Source organism: Bufo gargarizans, chromosome 2 (genome assembly GCF_014858855.1).
Source record: "Bufo gargarizans isolate SCDJY-AF-19 chromosome 2, ASM1485885v1, whole genome shotgun sequence".
Lineage (NCBI taxonomy): Eukaryota > Metazoa > Chordata > Amphibia > Anura > Bufonidae > Bufo > Bufo gargarizans.
Window position 1 is genome coordinate 611,892,341 of NC_058081.1, and position 19,882 is coordinate 611,912,222.

The window sequence follows — 19,882 nt, forward strand, 5'->3', positions numbered from 1 at the left end:
AGAGTCCTTTTTGTTTTTGGTGTATGTGAATAAGAAACTGTGTACATACATAACATTACTTATCCTGCACTGATCCTAAGTTACATCCTGTGTTATACTCCAGAGCTGCACTCCCTATTCTGCTGGTGAAGTTACTGTGTACATACATTACAGCCCTTATCCTGTACTGATCCTGTTACATCCTGTAATATACTCTAGAGCTGCACTCACTATTCTGCAGGCGGTGTCACTGTGTACATAAGTATATTACTTTACTTATCCTGTACTGAACTTGATTTACAACCTGTTTTGTACTCTAGAGCCTCACTCTTTACTACAGGCTGTAACTCAAGATCAGCATAGGATAAGTAATGTAATGTGTTCCCCCCCCCCCCTTATGTGATGTGTCTTTTCCTTTTGTCAGTCTTATTGCTGTTATTGGTATCTTGATAAGAATACCTCGCGATTAGCTACTTTTAGAGAGTAGTTTTTCTTATGTCTGCCATGTTCTTTATTATTTTGTTTGGTCGCTATCATGGTTATCATATGCTATGTATATTCAGATTCTATTGTCAGAATATCAATATGTTACTCATGTTAGTATGTCGGACTGGTTTCGACTGTGCCATTTTGTGATATGTGATTTAACATGTTACAAGCTTTATTATACTCTTGAAACTTATAAATAAAGAATTTATAAAAAAAGTAATGTAATGTGTTTACACAGCGACTCCACCCGCAGAATAGTGAGTGCAGCTCTGGAATATAATACAGGATGTCTCCCCGTACAGCTGATCGGTGGTGGTGCCAGGTGTCGGACTCCTGCTGATCTGATATTGACTTATCCTGAGGATAGGTCATCAATATTAAAAAGCCCGGACAACCCCTTTAACCCCTTTAGGACACAGTCTTATTTCACCTTAAAGGGAACCTGTCACCGGGATTTTGTGTATAGAGCTGAGAACATGGGTTGCTAGATGGTCACTAGCACATCCGCGATACCCAGTCCCCATAGCTCTGTGTGCTTTTATTGTGTAAAAAAACAACACGATTTGACACATATTATACATATGCAAATTAACCTGAGATGAGTCCTGTATTTGAGATGAGCCGGGGACAGGACTCATCTTAGGTTAATTTGCATATGTATCAAATTTTTTTTTTTTTTTTTTACACAATAAAAGCACACAGAGCTATGGGGACTTGGTATTGCGGATGTTCTAGCGGCCATCTAGCAGCCCATGTTCTCAGCTCTATACACAAAATCCCGGTGACAGGTTCCCTTTAAAGGGGTTCTGCACTTTCATTTAACTGATGATCTAGCCTCTGGATAGACCATCAGCTTCTGATCGACGGGGGTCCGACACCCGGGACCCCCGCCGATCAGCTGTTTGAGAAGGCAGCGGTGATCCAGCAGCGCCGCAGCCTTCGCACTGTTTACCGCCGGTCCGCCGGCCCACTGACGTCACGACTAATATCTACTAGCGTGGGTGGGGCTAAGCTCTGTTCACTTGAATTGAGTTTAGCCGCGCCCATACTAGTTGATACTAGTCGTGACGTCAGTGGGCTGGCGGTAAACAGTGAGAAGGCCGCAGCTGATTGGCGGGGGTCCCGTGTGTCGGACCCCCGCCGATCAGAAGCTGATGATCTATCCAGAGGATAGATCATCAGTTAAATGAAAGTGCAGAACCCCTTTAAGGGTCAGGCCATTTTTTGCAAATCTGACCAGTGTTACTTTAAGTGGTGATAACTTTAAAACGCTTTGACTTATCCAGGCCATTCTGAGATTGTTTTTTCGTCACATATTGTACTTCATGACACTGGTAAAATGAAGTAAAAAAAAATCATTTTTATTTATAAAAAAAAATACCAAATTTACCAAATATTTCTATAACTTCTATAATACATAGTAATAGCTCCAAAAATAATTATTAATTTACATTCCCCATATGTCTACATCATGTTTGGACTATTTTGGGAATGATATTTTATATTTTGGGGATGTTACAAGGCTTAGAAGTTTAGAAGCAAATCTTGAAATTTTTCTGAAATTTTCAAAAACCCAATTTTTAGGGACTAGTTCAGGTCTGAAGTCACTTTGTGAGGCTTACATAATAGAAACCACCCAAAAATGACCCCATTCTAGAAACTACACCCCTCATGCGATTCAAAACTGATTTTTACAAATGTCGTTAACCCTTCAGGTGTTCCACAAGAGTTAATGGCAAATGGAGATAAAATTTCAGAATTTAGATTTTTTGGCAAATTTTCCATTTTAATCCATATTTTTTTCCCAGTAACAAAGCAAGGGTTAACAGCCAAACAAAACTCAATATTTATTGCCCCGATTCTGTAGTTTGCAGAAACACCCCATATGTGGCCATAAACTACTGTACGGGCACACATTAGGGCGTAAAGAGAAAGGTGCGCCATATGGTTTTTGGAAGGCAGATTTTGCTGGACTGGTTTATTTACACCATGTCCCATTTGAAGCCCCCCTCATGCACCCCTAGAGTAGAAACTCCATAAAAGTGACCCCATCTAAGAAACTACACCTCTCCAGGTATTCAAAACTGATTTTACAAACTTTGTTAACCCTGTAGGTGTTGCACAAGAGTTATTGGCAAATTGGGGTGAAATTTGAGAATTTAATTTTTTTGCCAAATTTTCCATTTTTTCCACTAACAAAGCAAGGGTTAACAGCCAAATAAAAGACTGTATCTTTATTGCCCTGACTCTGCCGTTTACAGAAACACCCCATATGTGGTCGTACACTACTGTACGGCCACATGGCGGGGCGTAGAGGGAAAGGGGCGCCGTGTGGTTTTTGGGGGGCTGATTTTTATGGACCGGTTTATTTACACCGAAACTCCCTAAAAGTGACCCGATTTGGGAAACTACGGGATAAGGTGGCGGTTTTGTTGGGACTATTTTTAGGGTACATATGATTTTTGGTGGCTCTATATTAAATCTTTGTGAGGTAAGGTTACCAAAAATTGAAATTCTGAAATTTTACCTCCATTTGCCATTAACTGTTGAGGAACACCTAAAGGGTTAATAAAGTTTGTAAAATCAGTTTTGAATACCTTGAGGGGTGTAGTTTCTTAGATGGGGTCACTTTTAGGGAGTTTCTACTCTAGGGGTGCATCAGTGGGGCTTCAAATGGGGCACGGTGTCAATAAAAAAGCCTTCCAGAAACCATGTTGGTCCTTTCCTTTTGCGCCCTGCCTTTTAGTGATACAGCAGTTTACGACCACAAATGTGGCGTTTCTGTAAACTGCAGTATCAGGGTAATAAATATTAAGTTTTGTTTGGTTGTTAACCCTTGCTTTGCTACCGGAAAAAAATGATTTAAATGGAAAAGTGCCAAAAATAGCTGTTTTGGCACCGTTTTTTAATTATTATTTTTTTTTGGACCGTGTTAATCTGGGGGTTAGGTCATGGGGTATTCTTATAGAGGAAATTCTTACGGACGCTGCGATACCTAATAAGTCTACTTTTTTACAATTATTTCGGTTTTAGACTATATTATCCTTTTTGATACCCCCCCAAAAAAAATTGTATCTCTAAAGTCTAAGGCCCCATGCACACGGCCGTGTTTCACAGCCGTGTGCGGGCCGTGGAACCGCGCCTGGATCCCTCCTGAGAGCAGGAGCGCACGGCGTCACTGGTTGCTATGACGCCGTGCGCTCCCTGCTGCCGGCACAGTACAGTAATACACTGGTATAGATCATACCAGTGTATTACTGTATAGCGGCGGCAGCAGGGAGCGCACGGCGTCATAGCAACCAGTGACGCCGTGCGCTCCTGCTCTCAGGAGGGATCCAGGCCGCGGTTCCACGGCCCGCACACGGCTGTGAAACACGGCCGTGTGCATGGGGCCTAAGAGTAATTTTTTTTGTTTGTTTTTTAGCCGATTATCTTATGTAGGGGCTCATTTTTTGCGGTATGAGAGAACAGTTTTATTGGCACTATTTTGGGGGCTATATGACTTTTTGATCGCTTGCTATTCAACTTTTAGTTATGTAAGGTGACAAAAAATGTTAATCTGGGTTGTTAGGTCATGGGGTATTTTTATAGAGGAGATTATTACCGACGCGGAGATATTTAATTTGTATACTTTTTTAAAATTATTTTCGTTTTTACAATTTTTTTGGGTGTCTCAAGTCTGAGAACCATATTTTTTTTTTTATCCGATTGTCAGTGGCTAAATTGGGATATAAATTTAGTACTCCATGGAAGTGTGCTACTCCCTGAAGCAACCAATAATGCAGAGGCCCAGATGATCGGGGCACATGTCGCACTGAGTAGTGGTGTCCTTCCGTATCCCCCTCCTGTGACACACTCTGCACCTTTTTTGGGTCCGTCACTTCTTTCTAGTATGGGGGACCACACCTGAAAAAGTGTTGGCCAGGCACGAACCGGGCGCCTCCAGTTCCCGAGGTACTCTGGTTTGCTCTTTCCCATCCAAAAAGATCAGTACCTTGAGGACTGCCTCATAGAACTGAAGGAATGTCCCTGTGTTGCCAGTGCTCCGGGACAGCACAAAAGAGTTGTACAAGGCAACCTGTACCAAGTAGACCGCAACTTTTTTGTACCATGCTCGGGTTTTGCGCATGGCGTTATATGGCTTGAGGACTTGATCAGAGAGATCAACTCCTCCCATATACCGATTTGTAGTCGACGATACAATCGGGCTTGAAGACTGTTGCCGCGGTACCTCGCACAGGGACAGGGGTGATGCCGTTACCATGAATTGTGGACAGTACAAGGACATCCCTCTTGTCATTATATCTGACCAGCAACAGGTTTCCAGTGGTAAGGGCACGGGTCTCACCCCTGGGGATAGGTACCTGGAGGGGGTGGGCAGGAAGGCAGCGTTGATTTTTCCGCACGGTCACGCAAGTGGACGTGGATCTGGCGGCGAGGGACTGGAACAAGGGGATACTAGTATAAAAGTTATCCACGTACAGGTGGTAACCCTTATCTAGCAGTGGGTGCAGAAGGTCCCACACAGGTTTCCCGCTAACACCCAGAGTGCGGGGACATTCTGGGGGTTGAATACGGGACTCTCGCCCCTCGTACACACGAAACTTGTAAGTGTACCCTGAGGTACTCTCACAGTTTGTACAGCTTCACGCCATACCTCGTCCGCTTTGAGGAAGCATACTGGTGGAAAATGAGACTCATCAACCGCGACTTCCCTTCCAGGTACATAGGCCTGTACAAATTTGGCCCCAAAGTGATCGATGACCGGCCTGATTTTGTACAGACGGGCATAGGCAGGATCACCTCGGAATAATGCAGGCATTTCCGGATGGCCTCAAACCAGGAGCGTGTCATGGCTGTACTGTAAAGTGGGGTCTGGTAGAAGATGTGTTTGTGTAATTTCATATGCAGTGTTATGTACCTGATGAAGGGGAACTACTCCCCGAAACGCGTTGTACTTCTGCAATAAAAGTATCTTTTCACTATCACCTTCTGGACTGGATTCTTGCGCCCTGGGATATTTTATCTATTTACCTCTGTATCCTACCACTTCTTGGAGACCTCAGGTATCTCCGACAAGAAGTCATCCCTCCGCGGCTGCAGATCCACCAGCGAATCGTGACTCCAGTACACGTCTTGACAAGCTTTTACTAGAGTTGTGCCTACAGGTAGCACAACCATCAAAAGGTGAACCCTGTACTGGAACCATTTATTTTATCTGTCTACCAATGGTATTACCCTATGGTGCGCCCTGCTTTATCTTCAACAGCATAAAGTAAATCCTGTGGATCCATTCCACTCTAGTAATGTCTGACACTAGGTTTCTTGACTAGGCCCTTATGCAGCACGAGGCCCCAAAATGTCCTCATCTCGGCTGCACTGACCGGCGTCCAGCCACCGGGCCTAGCCAAAAAGGAGCCCGGGTGTTGAGCAACGAACTGTTGGGCGTACAGGTTCGTCTGCTCCACCATTAGATTTAAGTTGTTTACTGAAAAAATTACAAAAAAAGTAATGTTCAGTGAAGCCCACTGTGGAAATCTGGATTCCTGATTGGCCTACAAAATCAGGAATCACGGGCTCAATTCTCTCTGGGGTACACCAGACAAGTTCACCGGCAGGGGGCTACGGTGGATTTAACCGGTGGGCCGGAAAACTAGTACGAGCCCCAGAGCAGCTCGTACTAGGGTGGGCCACAGGGTCCCTCACATGGCGGTCCCCTTGCTCCGCCTGGCGGTGTCTTCGCCACCTTGGGGGCTCATCATTATCGCTAGAGGACGCGGATGACAACAGGAAAGTGGGGTCATCCTCGTCCTTACTGGGACTCTCTGACTCGGAAGCAAGCTGGACGTATGCCTCCTCGGCCGAGAACATCCGGCATGCCATAGGGGAGTGTGTGTCTGCGTGTGTATGTGCGTGCGTGTAAATCTTTATTTTGTGTGCTTGTGTGAGGGGGCACGGGTGTTCGCGGACTTTTCCCTAAAACTAAGAAAAAAAAAGGACTAACTAAAAAAAAGGGCAAAAAATTTGAAAAAAAATAAATAAATTTAATTGAAAACCGCTGATCAACCGTCCGAAGTTGATCAGCGGTGGGGTGTGCGATGCGCTAACAGTGGCCAGACGCTAACAGTGCCGGCCACAGCCAGCGTACGCACACAAAAAAACACACAAAAATAAAAACTGCCCCAAAAAAGTTGTGGGGAGGAGGGGGGGGGGGGGTCTGGGGGGAAAGCGGCAGCACCCCTGGGGGGGGTCTAGGGTCACACAGCTGTGCTGTGGACCCCAGACACCCTACTTAGGCTGATGCAATCAAACTTTTTTTTTCCCCACTAACTTTCCCTTTTATATCCCTGCTTATCCCAACCTTTCCCTAGCCTTTCCCTAATTACCTGGCTGATTAGATGGGGGGTGCTGGAGCACAGATCGGGTCCGGGGGCACAGATGGGGTTGAGATCCACACATGCACGCTCTCCTCTGCTCCCCGGATACAAAAGGAGGAGGAGAGGAGCGCTGCCAAGATTTGAACCTCCCGCCGTCCGCCCGCCCATCTACCAATCGGAGGCGATCCAGAGAGGTGATGTCACATCACCTCTCAGGATCGCAGGATGGTGATTGGTGGGGTAAAATCACACCACCGATCACCATCCTGTTCTGGGTTATCGGGTCCTCGGAGACCCGAATAAACCGGAAATGCAGCAAATTGCAGGTCTGAATTGACAGGACCCCCCGGAGCATCTAGCCAAGGTGCCTGCTCAATGATTTGAGCAGGCACCGGTTTCCGATCACCGCCCGTCGGGCGGCGGTGATCGGAACTTTACATGACGTACCGGTACGTCACGTGTCCTTAAGTACCAAGACAACATGCCGTACCGGTACGTCATGTGTCTTGAAGAGTAAAGACCCCATATGTGGTCATAAACTGCTGTATGGGCACACAACGCACACTGGCTCTGTGTGTTGCAGAAAGCACAGGTCAGCTCTATGATAGAAATCCCTATTCTTGTCTGCGATTGCGATTATTATTATTATTTTTTTGTGCGGAATGGAACTACGGATGCGCACATCACATGGTTTGCTGTCTGTGTCTTTTCCGGCCTCGTTGAAATGAATGGGTCTGCACCCGTTCTGCAAAATTGTGGAACGGATGCGGACCCAGAAATATGGTCCTTTGAATGGACCCTAAGTGATATAATGTACTTAAACAGTGACGCCACCTTTTATGTACCTTAATATTATATTTACACTGTAACGTGCCTTAATTATGTGCCTATCTTATTTGTCTTCCCACAGGGAAATATAAGGTTGTAAAAGGTATCATCTCTCCAGTGAGTGATGGGTATAAGAAGAAAGGGCTTGTAGAAGGTTCTCACCGCCTAGCCATGGCCCAACTGGCTACTGAGACTTCGGACTGGATAGAAGTAGACCCCTGGGAGTGTACCAAGAAGGAGTGGACAGAGACAGTGCTAGTATTAAGGTAAAGGAGAGAAGAAGAGAACACAGAGCTGTCACTGATCTGCAGGATGAGAAATATATTTCTGTTTGTGCTCACCAGACATTACCAGCAGCAGCTGAAATGTACAGATAATGGGGAGATCCAGAAGAAAGCTGGGTACAGGAAGGGTCAAAAGAGGAAAAGAAATGATGTCTGCCAAGACATTCCAGACTATAACTGTCCAGAGAGTAAAGGTATGAAGTCATATTAAAGGAATCCTAGATTGTTATCTCGTACTATACTCTGTACTGCACCTTCCAACCTGACTTTAATACAGTTCTATTATACTCCATACAAAGAGCAATAAACCCCCAACATGACCCAACCACTAGACGTGACCATAATACAGTTCTTTTATACTCTATGGCAGTGATTGCGAACCTGTTACAGACCGAGTGCCCAAACTGCAACCCAAAACCCACTTATTTATCGTGAAGTACCCGCACGGCAATTTAACCTGAACACTACAATCCAATATTGTATATTATCCATATACTTTATCATTTAGCTATAATAGCCTGCCTACATCCAATGCGCTGCCTGTGCTGTTCATAGTGTGCCCTGAGCTGATGAATGGCAGGAAAAGTCTAAGGCATATTGATGCACCACTTTTCCACCTCATCCACCATGACTGCCACAATGAGATTGACCCTTGACCTCTGTAGAGGCAGGAACACACAGAGTTTAAATTCCCCCCACCCCTCCACCCCCTCAGTGTTTTCCTGCCCCTATGGGGGTTAACACGTGGAGAGAGCCCTCCTTGTGGAGGGAGGAAAGAAGGAAGAAACTATGGGGTTACCGGATCTCCAGCTGTCTTCCCGCGGCAAGGGCTAAGGCTGGGCAGCAGGAGCATCAAGGACCCTCGTTCTGTTGTTTGCTAGAGCCTGTGGTCCTTCACATACAGCAGACATCCTTCCTCTTGGGGAAGCAGTCAGCTGCGCCGGATTCACCGAAAGGTTCACGTGCGAATCCGGCATCCTCTTGTACTAACCAGGTGACCGGCAGGGGAGTAGATGAGGCGAAGGAGCTAAGGGGCTGTGCGGCGCGTGAACAAGCAGACAGCCCGGGGCGCAGCTTGATGACGTAAGACGCCGGAATTTGAATAAATCACGGGAATTCACTCAGCGTTTGCCTACAGTTCACTCCGCAATGTCTTAGACACCTACTACTCGTCAGGAGGTCTCGGATCCCTCTACATGCGCCAGTACTGTGAGTCCCCTGCTGAGGTTTGAGTGCTAGACACCACTTTTTTTTTTTTTTTTTTTTTTTTTTTTATGCAAGTGTAGTAGCTCTATTAGCTAACGGGATGTATATTTGGTTGTTCCTTTGATTCCAGGGCACAAAAGACTCTAGATCAAAGATAGAGATACTAAAGTGCAATGCCTGCTCTAAGAAACTCCCTGAAAATTATAAGAAAAGACTTTGCAAGTCTTGTCTGTCTGAGATATGGAAGGAGGAACGACCAAATATTTTCTTGGAGATGAAATCCTTTATTCAGGATGAAACAAAGTCCTCCTTCGCATCTACAGTGGAGGAAATAATTATTTGACCCCTCACTGATTTTGTAAGTTTGTCCAATGACAAAGAAATGAAAAGTCTCAGAACAGTATCATTTCAATGGTAGGTTTATTGTAACAGTGGCAGATAGCACATCAAAAGGAAAATCGAAAAAATAACTTTAAATAAAAGATAGCAACTGATTTTCATTTCATTGAGTGAAATAAGTATTTGAACCCTCTAACAAAAAAAGACTTAATACTTGGTGGAAAAACCCTTGTTTGCAAGCACAGAGGTCAAACGTTTCTTGTAATTGATGACCAAGTTTGCGCACATTTTAGGAGGAATGTTGGTCCACTCCTCTTTGCAGATCATCTCTAAATCCCTAAGGTTTCGAGGCTGTCTCTGTGCAACTCTGAGCTTGAGCTCCCTCCATAGGTTTTCGATTGGATTAAGGTCCGGAGACTGACTAGGCCACTCCATGACCTTAATGTGCTTCTTCTTGAGCCACTCCTTTGTTGCCTTTGCTGTATGTTTTGGGTCATTGTCGTGCTGGAACACCCATCCACGACCCATTTTCAGTTTCCTGGCAGAGGGAAGGAGGTTGTCGCTCAGGATTTCACGATACATGGCTCCGTCCATTTTCCCGTTTATGCGAATAAGTTGTCCTGTGCCCTTAGCAGAAAAACACCCCCAAAGCAAAATGTTTCCACCCCCATGCTTGACGGTGGGGACGGTGTTTTGGGGGTCATAGGCAGCATTTTTCTTCCTCCAAACACAGCGAGTTGAGTTAATGCCAAAGAGCTCTATTTTGGTCTCATCAGACCACAGCACCTTCTCCCAGTCACTCTCTGAATCATTCAGGTGTTCATTGGCAAACTTCAGACGGGCCTGCACATGTGCCTTCCTGAGCAGGGGGACCTTGCGAGCCCTGCAGGATTTTAATCCATTGCGGTGTAATGTGTTTCCAATGGTTTTCTTGGTGACTGTGGTCCCTGCTAATTTGAGGTCATTAACTAACTCCTCCCGTGTAGTTCTAGGATGCTTTTTCACCTTTCTCAGAACCATTGACACCCCACGAGGTGAGATCTTGCGTGGAGCCCCAGAGCGAGGTCGATTGATGGTCATTTTGTGCTCCTTCCATTTTCGAACAATCGCACCAACAGTTGTCACCTTCTCTCCCAGCTTCTTGCTAATGGTTTTGTAGCCCATTCCAGCCTTGTGCAGGTCTACAATTTTGTCTCTGACATCCTTGGACAGCTCTTTGGTCTTTCCCATGTTGGAGAGTTTGGAGTCTGCTTGATTGATTGATTCTGTGGACAGGTGTCTTTTATACAGGTGACTAGTTAAGACAGGTGTCCTTAATGAGGGTGACTAATTGAGTAGAAGTGTCTAACCACTCTGTGGGAGCCAGAACTCTTAATGGTTGGTAGGGGTTCAAATACTTATTTCACTCAATGAAATGCAAATCAGTTGCTATCTTTTATTTAAAGTTATTTTTTCGATTTTTCCTTTTGATGTGCTATCTGCCACTGTTACAATAAACCTACCATTGAAATGATACTGTTCTGAGACTTTTCATTTCTTTGTCATTGGACAAACTTACAAAATCAGTGAGGGGTCAAATAATTATTTCCGCCACTGTATATCCACTCCCAGTGGTCCCCTTCATCCTCCAAAAAAACTGATGCTTTCTGTCCAGTCCTCCTCTGACGCAGACAAGGCTGAAGAAATTTCGGTCTCCTCTAAACAGGTTATTGAGGAAGATCCTCTATCTGGGGGAGAGGTCATAGAGGAGGATAAAAAGTATTTTTTCTCATCTGAACAGATGGAGGAACTATTAAGATCCGTCAGATCCACTATGGGGATTGAGGACACACCTAAACCACGCACAGTCCAGGACGACCTGTTCGGAGGCCTAAGATCTAAGAAATCAATTGTTTTTCCGATAAAGACATGATTATGGATGAGTGGCTAGACCCGGAGAGGAGACTGGGTGTCTCTAAGGAATTTAGAAACAGACTTTGTTTTGTCCAGTCTGAGTGTAAAATCTTTAATAAAACACCCAAAGTAGACATTCGGGTGGCGAAGGTGGTTAAAAGAACAGTGTTACCATTTGAGGACTCCTCCCAACTAGGTAACCCGATGGACTGTAAAGCTGACGGCTTATTAAAAAAGGCCTGGGAATGGTCTATGTTCAGCGTAAAAGCTAACATAGCAGCAACATCCGTGGCTGGGGCCATGTACATCTGGTTAGGGGAACTGGATGAGTATCTTAAAAACAAAACCCCTAGAGAAGAGATCAGAGACTCTATGCCTTTACTTAGATCCGCTATGGCCTTCTTAGCCGACGCCTCTGCGGAATCTATTTGTTTCTCCGCTAAGGAGGCGGCTCTATCTAATGCCGCCCGTAGGGCCTTATGGATGAAAGCCTGGTCTGGTGACAAGGCTTCAAAGGCTAAGCTATGTTCAATCCCCTTCTCAGGAGAGTTTGTTTTTGGTCCTACACTAGACAAAATATTGGAGAAGGCTGCTGATAAGAAAAAAGGATTTTCGGAGGATAGGGGTTAAAAGAAGAAACCCTTTCTGCAGTTTCAATCCCTTTAGAGATCATATAGGGGAAAAGGAAAATCGGGCAGATGGAGCTACCCCAAAGGGGGAAGAGGAAGGGGTTTCATCCTTAACCCTCAAAACAGACAGTCTAGTAAACAATGACGCCAAGGTGGGGGGCAGACTGATAGGTTTTCTATCTTCTTGGAAGCAGGTCACAACAAATCCCTGTGCACTAAGCATTATTGCTCAGGGGTACAGGATAGAATTCTCTTCAGTTCCCCCCCAAAAGATTCCTAACCTTGTCACAAAACAGGTTAGAATTACCCAAGATATGGAAGGGGGTTCAGGGACTTTTAAGCTCAGGTGTAATCCAGAGGGTCCCAAATTCAGAAAAAGGGGAGGGTTTCTATTCAAACCTTTTCCTAGTAAAGAAGCCCAACCAGTCTTTTCGTACCATTATAAATCTGAAACCGCTAAACAGATCCATTCTGTACAGAAAATTCAAGATGGAATCCATCAGATCCACAATCCCGCTTATACCAAAAGGGGCATTCATGTCCTTAATAGACTTCAAAGATGCCTATTATCACATTCCCATCCACCAACTCTCACAGAAATTTCTTCACTTTACAATAAAAGATCAGAGAGGTACTCCTCCAGTACGTTGCACTTCCATTCAGCATCTCTTCCGCACCCAGAATATTCACAAAGCTAGTGGTGGAAATGGTCACTTACCTTCGCAGGGAAGGATTAATCATTATCCCCTACCTCGACGACTTCCTGATTGTCGTCAGGTCAAAGGAAGAGAATATAGAGGCAACCCAAAGATTCTTAAATGTCCTTCCAGGGTTAGGATGGATTATAAACATAAAGAAATCTTCTCTCACTCTATCAAAAAGAATAAGATTCCTAGGAGTAGAATTGGATTCGGTCTCTCAAAAGACCTTCCTACCGCAGGAAAAAGCGGAGTGTCTTATACAGAAGATTTCAGGGTTCCAAAGATCTCGCAAATGTTCCATACGAGAGGCTATGAGTCTGTTGGGGAATCAAACTGCCTGTTTGATTTCAGTTCCTTGGAGTCAGGCCCACTCAAGAATAACACAGAGTTGGATCCTGAAAGAATGGAACGGAAATCAGACGGATTTAGACAGGAAGATCCTGATACCACAACGGGTGAAGATCAATCTCGGTTGGTGGAAGTTCAGAAGAAACCTCCTTTAGGGAATAAGTTGGGTAAATCAGCCAGAGATTCAGATGATAACGGACGCCATTGCCTCGGGCTGGGGTGCAAAAATCGGACATCTTTTTTTTTTTTTTTTTTCAGGGTACCTGGCCAGAAAACATAAAAAGAAGATCATCCAACTGCAGAGAATTATACGCAGTCCTCATGACTCTAAAAGGAGGATGGCTTCTAAAAGGACCACATCTAAAAGTTCTGTCCGACAACATAACAACATTAGCTTGTCTAAAACACCAAGTGGGAACAAGATTCAACCCTCTAGGAGAGGTAGCAAGGAAGATTTTCACTTGGGCAGAAGAAAATTCCCTATCGTTATCTGCAATCCACTTGAAGGGTTCCAAACAGACTACCTAAGCAGAAGAAGAATTGATGCAGTAGAATGGTCTCTAAACAGGGACATCTTCTGGGAAATAATCTCCAGATGGGGTCGCCCCGAGAGAGATCTATTCCTCAAAAGAAAATGCTTATGTAGATCTATTTTGTTCCCTAGATCCAAGGGACAAGCCTTGGGCGGTAGACGCCCTTTCAAAAGGCTGGAATTGGAGACTGGTATATGCGTTCCCTTCAATACCCCTTATACCCTGGGTCATTCAGAAGATCCAAAGAGTTTTTTGGAAAAAAGAAAACAGAAATTTCAATGTCAATAAAAATGATTTGATTTAAAAAAAAGAAGATCCAAAGAGAGACTGCTACGATAATCCTGGTAACCACTCTATGGGCCAAGAGAAGCTGGTTTCCTATTTTAAAACCACAATCACTGGAGGATCCTTGGGAGATTCCTTTCCAGAAGGATATGCTTGTCCAGGGTCCTCTAATTCATCCAAATCCCCAGATATTCAGGTTAGCTGTATGGATCCCGAGAGCGAAATATTGAGAAGAAGGGCCCTTTCTGAAAAAGTGATCCTCACACTCAAAGCTAGTAGGAAGAAAGGTACTTCTTCCATTTACCTCAAGGTTTTGTTCCAGGCTCGGTGATGAACATCCCGATACTACCTCTCCCCCCTATTAGCAAAATTTTAGATTTCTTACATAGTGGACGGGAGCTAGGGCTAAGGCCCAGTACGCTTAAGGTGCAGATATCTTCTCTGAGAACCTTCTTTGACACTAGCCTAGCTGAACATAGGTGGGTAAGGAGATTCATAAAGGCAGCGGTTAGATTAAGGCCTACTCTAAAGTCCAGAGTTCCCACGTGGGTTCTGAACACTGTACTTGAGGGATTAACAATGCCCCCCTTTTTTCCATTATCTAACATTTCGATAAAACATCTATCCCTAAAGACGGTCTTCTTAATAGCTATTACTTCGGCTAGGCATATTGGGGAGTTACAGGCCCTCTCTCTTGCAGAGAGACACTTCTTCAGATTCTGGAGGACCATATTCGTCTGAGATTAGATCCAGGGTTCTTGCCAAAAGTGGTCTCTTCCTTCCACCGAGACCAGGAGATTTTCTTGCCTTCCACCTCAGTCTCATGGTGATTGGGAATGGAAGACAAGATGAGACTCGTAGACGTTAGAGATACGGTTATACAGTATCTAGAAGTCAGCAGAGAATTCAGGAAGGACGATAACTTACTGGTCCAATTCTCAGGGAAAAATAAAGGAAAGAAACTTACTAGATAGTCTTTAGCCAGGTGGATTAGAGCCACTATTGAGTGCTGTTATTCCATCCAAAATAAGTCCTGCCCGAGGATGGTTAGGGCTCATTCTACTAGAGCCACCGCCTCCTCTTGGTCAGAAAAAGGTGGAGTATCCCTAGATCAGATCTGTAAGGCCGCAACTTGGTCTAGTGTAAATACTTTCGTTAGACACTATCGCCTTAGTCTTCCTGATTCTATGAAAATTCAGTTTGGCCGGAAGGTTCTACAGGCGATATCCCACCCAGGTTAGTTATTTGTTAGTTCATTGTGGCCGTCATGGTGGATGAGGTGGAAAAACCATAATTAGTCTTACCGGTAATTAAGTTTCCTTGAATCCACCCATACTAACCCCATCCCCAAAAAATAGGAGAAAGGAAATGAGGAATACTTTTTTCATGGGTATGAAGTAATATCCAATTTTTTTCTGATAACCTACCTTGGTAATTTGTTAAACACTGAGGGGGTGGAGGGGTGGGGGGAATTTGAACTCTCTCTGTGTGTTCCTGCCCCTACAGAGGTCAAGGGTCAATCTCATTGTGGCCGTCATGGTGGATTCAAGGAAAATGAATTACCGGTAAGACTACCTTTTTTTTTCCAGGCTGCGGGTGCCCACACAGAGGGCTCTGAGTGCCACCACTGCTCTATACTGTGAACAATCTGCATGTAATGTGACACAAACATCTAATTTAGTTTTCACACCTAAACTCCTGAATATTTCCGGATTATCAGGTCCGGAGATTTACTGGAGTTGGCCTTTCACACATGTAGCTATCACCCCTGAAATGTTCAATGTCGGGTGTGTTCTAACTACAGAGGAAATTTTCCAGGTCCCTAGGCAAGGGGGTGGGAACTTTAGGCATAATCCACTGTTGGGTTGAGCGGTATAACTGTGTCCGCAATATATCGCGGTATTAAGAAACAGTGATATGGCGATATAGCTGTTTCCTAATAACCGCAGTATTTTGTGACGTCATAGGAGCGGTCACATGTGCGCTGGCCGCTTCTAAATCCGTGTCTGCCCGCCCCTGCATCCTGCATGCCAGTACCCACAAACACATTACTGCCTGCAGTGGCTGCCCCCGGCTCCTCCTCGCTCCCATAGTCATGTCTCCACCCACTGATATAGGAATTGGATAACAGCTGAAGCGAGCACAAGAGTGAGGCGGGGAAACTATCTCCGACTACCACACACAAAGTTTGCCACTTCACTTGACTCCTGGCCTGCGAGGAGTGAGAGAGACTAGACCCTAAACATAAAATAGAATAGAACCGCCCCGGGTGTCATACATAAAGGTGTTATGTCTGTCTGTCTTCTGTGGCCTGGTCCTTCCTTCCTGCCTTCAAGCTGAATTCTGCACATTGATCTATGAGCAACATGACATTGCTGTATGGTGGCCAGAAGACATTATTATACTGAGGGGGGATGTGGGGTTCAAAACATGTTGTTCATACAGTATGTGGCTGCCCCCATACTTAATGTCGCCTTCTAGTCCCCATACAGTATAATGTCTCTTTGTGGCTGCCCCCATACAGTATAACGTCTCCTTGTGGCTGTCCCCATACAGTATAACGTCTCCTTGTGGCTGTCCCCATACAGTATAACGTCTCCTTGTGGCTGTCCCCATACAGTATAACGTCTCCTTGTGGCTGCCCCCATACAGAATAATGTCTCCTTGTGGTCTCAAGTGTTTTTTTCTTTTAAATAGGTATTTATTGTGATATATATCTTTATCGCAATAAATCTCTTACTATCGTTATCGTGGTAATATTTTTGATATTGCCCAACCCTACCACTGTGATTTTCTGGAATATTTACTGCTGTTTTTACATATGTGCTCAGGTCTGGGTAAAATCCGGGACAGATATTGCTGATGTGTGCGTTCACACATACAGCCCCTCCGGGTAAACTCCAGAAAATGTTAGGATTCCACTGTAAGTGTGAATGGGGCTTAAGATAACCACTAAGAGCCACCAGATCAGTAACATAGTCTTCTCTTCCTTTCAGCCTCTCCTCAGGTTAAACTTATTTGTGGAGCTGACTTCCTTGAGTCTCTTGGTGTCCCAAACCTTTGGAAACCTGAACACGTCATAGAAATTGTGTCAACTTTTGGTCTGGTCTGTATCAGTAGGATAGGGAGCGACACTCACAAGTTCATGTATGAATCTGATGTTCTCTGGAAGCACAGGAAAAATGTCCATCTGGTGGATGAGTGGATTACCAATGATATCTCTTCTACCAAGGTCCGAAGAGCCCTGCGGAGGGGGATGAGTGTGCGATATCTGGTGCCAGATCCTGTCCTAGATTACATCAAGAAACATGACTTGTACAATGAGGAGAGTGAAGGGAAGAACTCAGACCTTATCCTAGAACCCTTTCTGAGGAACTCCAAGAACAATCAGTAACTATGGACCCATCACAACTTCTTCATTGCTTGTATTTTAAGAGGCACAAAACAGGCTTTTCACGGTAGAGATTTTTTTTTTTAGACAATGTTTGTAATGTTCATGATCCAAGGTTAAGCTGCATAGACAGTTTATCTAGTCCGTTTTCTAAGGGCCCTATTAGACGGGCAGATAGAGCTCCTACAGGTCAACCCATCCCCCATGTTTAGTAAAAGGGCGAACGTAGTGCATGCCACAAAAATCTTTGGTGGCAAGGAGCATGTAGGGCAGGCCATAGGAGCAAAAGTTCCAACTCCTGTTCCAACTCCTGTCATCTAAATGGTATTGCCAAGAACATACTAATATTTCTGTGGCAATGTGTCCATGTCATTTACGGTACATAGATATACACAGCACTTTATAAAGATAATGGCGTTTGAACAGGAGCGAAGCTCATACGGGTTATAAATATACACCCTTTTTTGGGTGTTGAATCACATACATAGTCGAATGGTGTATGTGTCACTATATTTTGACTAGTCTACCCACAACCATATTTGCCACCATCAATCCTGCTGAGCAAACGAAGCGTGAAAGTCAGACTCTGAAGGCTGCCTCCCCCCTTACCACCCACTCACCCCCACTGCAGGTCTGCAACATAGAGATTGTCCAAAGTAACGTTTCTGTTAAGGGTTCTCCATTAAAGTTCGGATTCATATTCTATCTCTTGACTCTGTGTGGTTCTTCGATCATGTCTTCTGCTGTTCACCGGTGCCACACACAATTAGACTCTCATCACATTCACATGCACTCATCGTGTATTATTTCCGGCTAGCAGACCATCCCCTATCTCTCATCCAATACTGCCTAGCTGCCACTTTCGCTCGACATTTCTACTCCAAACCCCATCATCTCTAGACTACAGGCCCTGTCAGAGTCTCGCTTCTTAACCTCCTCACCCTGCAGACATGTCTCTTGTTACCGATAGCCCTATTAAACCGAAAGGGTGTTGAGTAAGGCTAGTTTTACACTAGCGGCAAGGGACTCCGACAGGCTGTTTCGGCGGGTGAACAGCCTGTCTGATCCGTCCTGCCGCTAGTTCACATGTGTCCCCAGACTGCGGTGGCAGCGCACGCTGATAGGCAGCCGAACTAAAAGTACTGCATGCAGTACTTTTAGTCTGGCTGCCGCCGGAACTCCGCCCCTGCCGCCATTATAGTCAATGGGGACGGAGCGGCAGTCCGGGGGCACACGTGAACTAGCAGCAGGACGGATCCGACAGGCTGTTCACCCGCCGGAACAGCCTGCCGGGGTCTCCTGCCGCTAGTGTGAAAGCACCCTAATATTGTAATGTGTCATCCATGAGTTCCATATCTCCTCAAATTTTTTAATTGTGCCTCTCTTCTGGTATAGGAATATCTCCAATTGTATCGGCTTTTTACTAGTTAATCTGCATAAAAAGTTGATATTGCTTTATCTTGTACTGATTCTGAATTAAATCCTGTGCTATACTCTAGAGCAGTGTTTCCCAACCAGTGTGCCTCCAGCTGTTGCAAAACTACAACTCCCAGCATGCCTGGACAGCCTTTGGCTGTGCGGGCATGCTGGGAGTTGTAGTTTTGCAACAGCTGGGGGCACACTGGTTGGGAAACACTGCTCTAGAGCTGCACTCATTGTTCTGCTGGTAGGGTGTGCATACATTACATTATGTATCCTGTACTGATCCTGAGTTACATCCTGTATTATACTCCAGAGCTGCACTCACGGTTCTGCTGGTGGAGTCAATGTGTACATACATTACTTATCCTGTACTGATCCTGAGTATCCTGTATTATACTGGCAGAGCTACATTCACATTCTGCAGCTTCAGAACTGAAATCTCTACTCTTCCTGTTTTTTTGGTATCTGCACAGAGCTGGTGATTTGCATTATGAGTGTCATTTGTACACCAGGCACTGTACAGTAAAAATAAAAACTGTCTTCCTGCTTTGTAGGAGCTCAGATTAGCACCTTGCTTTTTTAGGACCCCCTGTCCCCAGCTTGGCTGGAGTCACGCTGTTGAGCACACTTACCTAGTTTCCGCTGCTGGGTTATAGCTTCATTCAGCTCCATGGCTTTCCCTCACCCTTTTTTACGTGGATCACGTGACCACTGTAGCCAAAGACTGGCTGCAATAGTAACTAATCACCCATGTGTCATGTCACTGGGTTATGTGTCTAGCTGTGCGGGAGCAGGAGCGATGGAGCCGGTACCCATCAGAAGTGACCTGCTCAACACCACTGGTCTGGCCACGCCGGGGCGGTCTAAAAATAAATAAATAAAAAAAGCAAGGCAAAGGTGGACAACCTTTTTAAGGATGTTTTCCCACATGCTTGTTGACTATTTCAAATAGCAACCAGAAGAATTGTAACTAGTGTTGAGTGAACTTGTGTTTTAAGTTCGGCGTCTAAAGTTCGGGTTCGGGTTATCCAAGAAGCGCGTTATCCATTCCGCTACCACGGACCATAACTTATGGTCCGTGGTAGCGAAATCCATAACACGATTCTTCGATAACCCGAACTTTAGACGCCGAACTTAAAACACAAGTTCGCTCAACACTAATTGTAACCCCAACTATG

The 19,882-nt window shown here is 45.0% G+C and overlaps 1 protein-coding gene across 3 annotated transcripts in view; it reads left to right on the forward strand.

Annotated features, from left to right (window-relative positions):
• Positions 1–17,987, forward strand: part of NMNAT1 (nicotinamide nucleotide adenylyltransferase 1) — a 52,553-nt gene extending 34,566 nt beyond the window's left edge. For 2 of the 3 annotated variants that reach the window (XM_044282043.1, XM_044282041.1), the window contains 3 exons: positions 7,756–7,939; positions 8,018–8,151; positions 16,888–17,987. In XM_044282043.1, the coding sequence (XP_044137978.1) occupies positions 7,756–7,939; positions 8,018–8,151; positions 16,888–17,285 (716 nt within the window). In that variant the 3' untranslated portion in view covers positions 17,286–17,987. The remainder of the gene's footprint in view (positions 1–7,755; positions 7,940–8,017; positions 8,152–16,887) is intronic. The other variant, XM_044282042.1, reaches the window with a different exon arrangement.
• Positions 17,988–19,882: the final 1,895 nt, after the last annotated feature.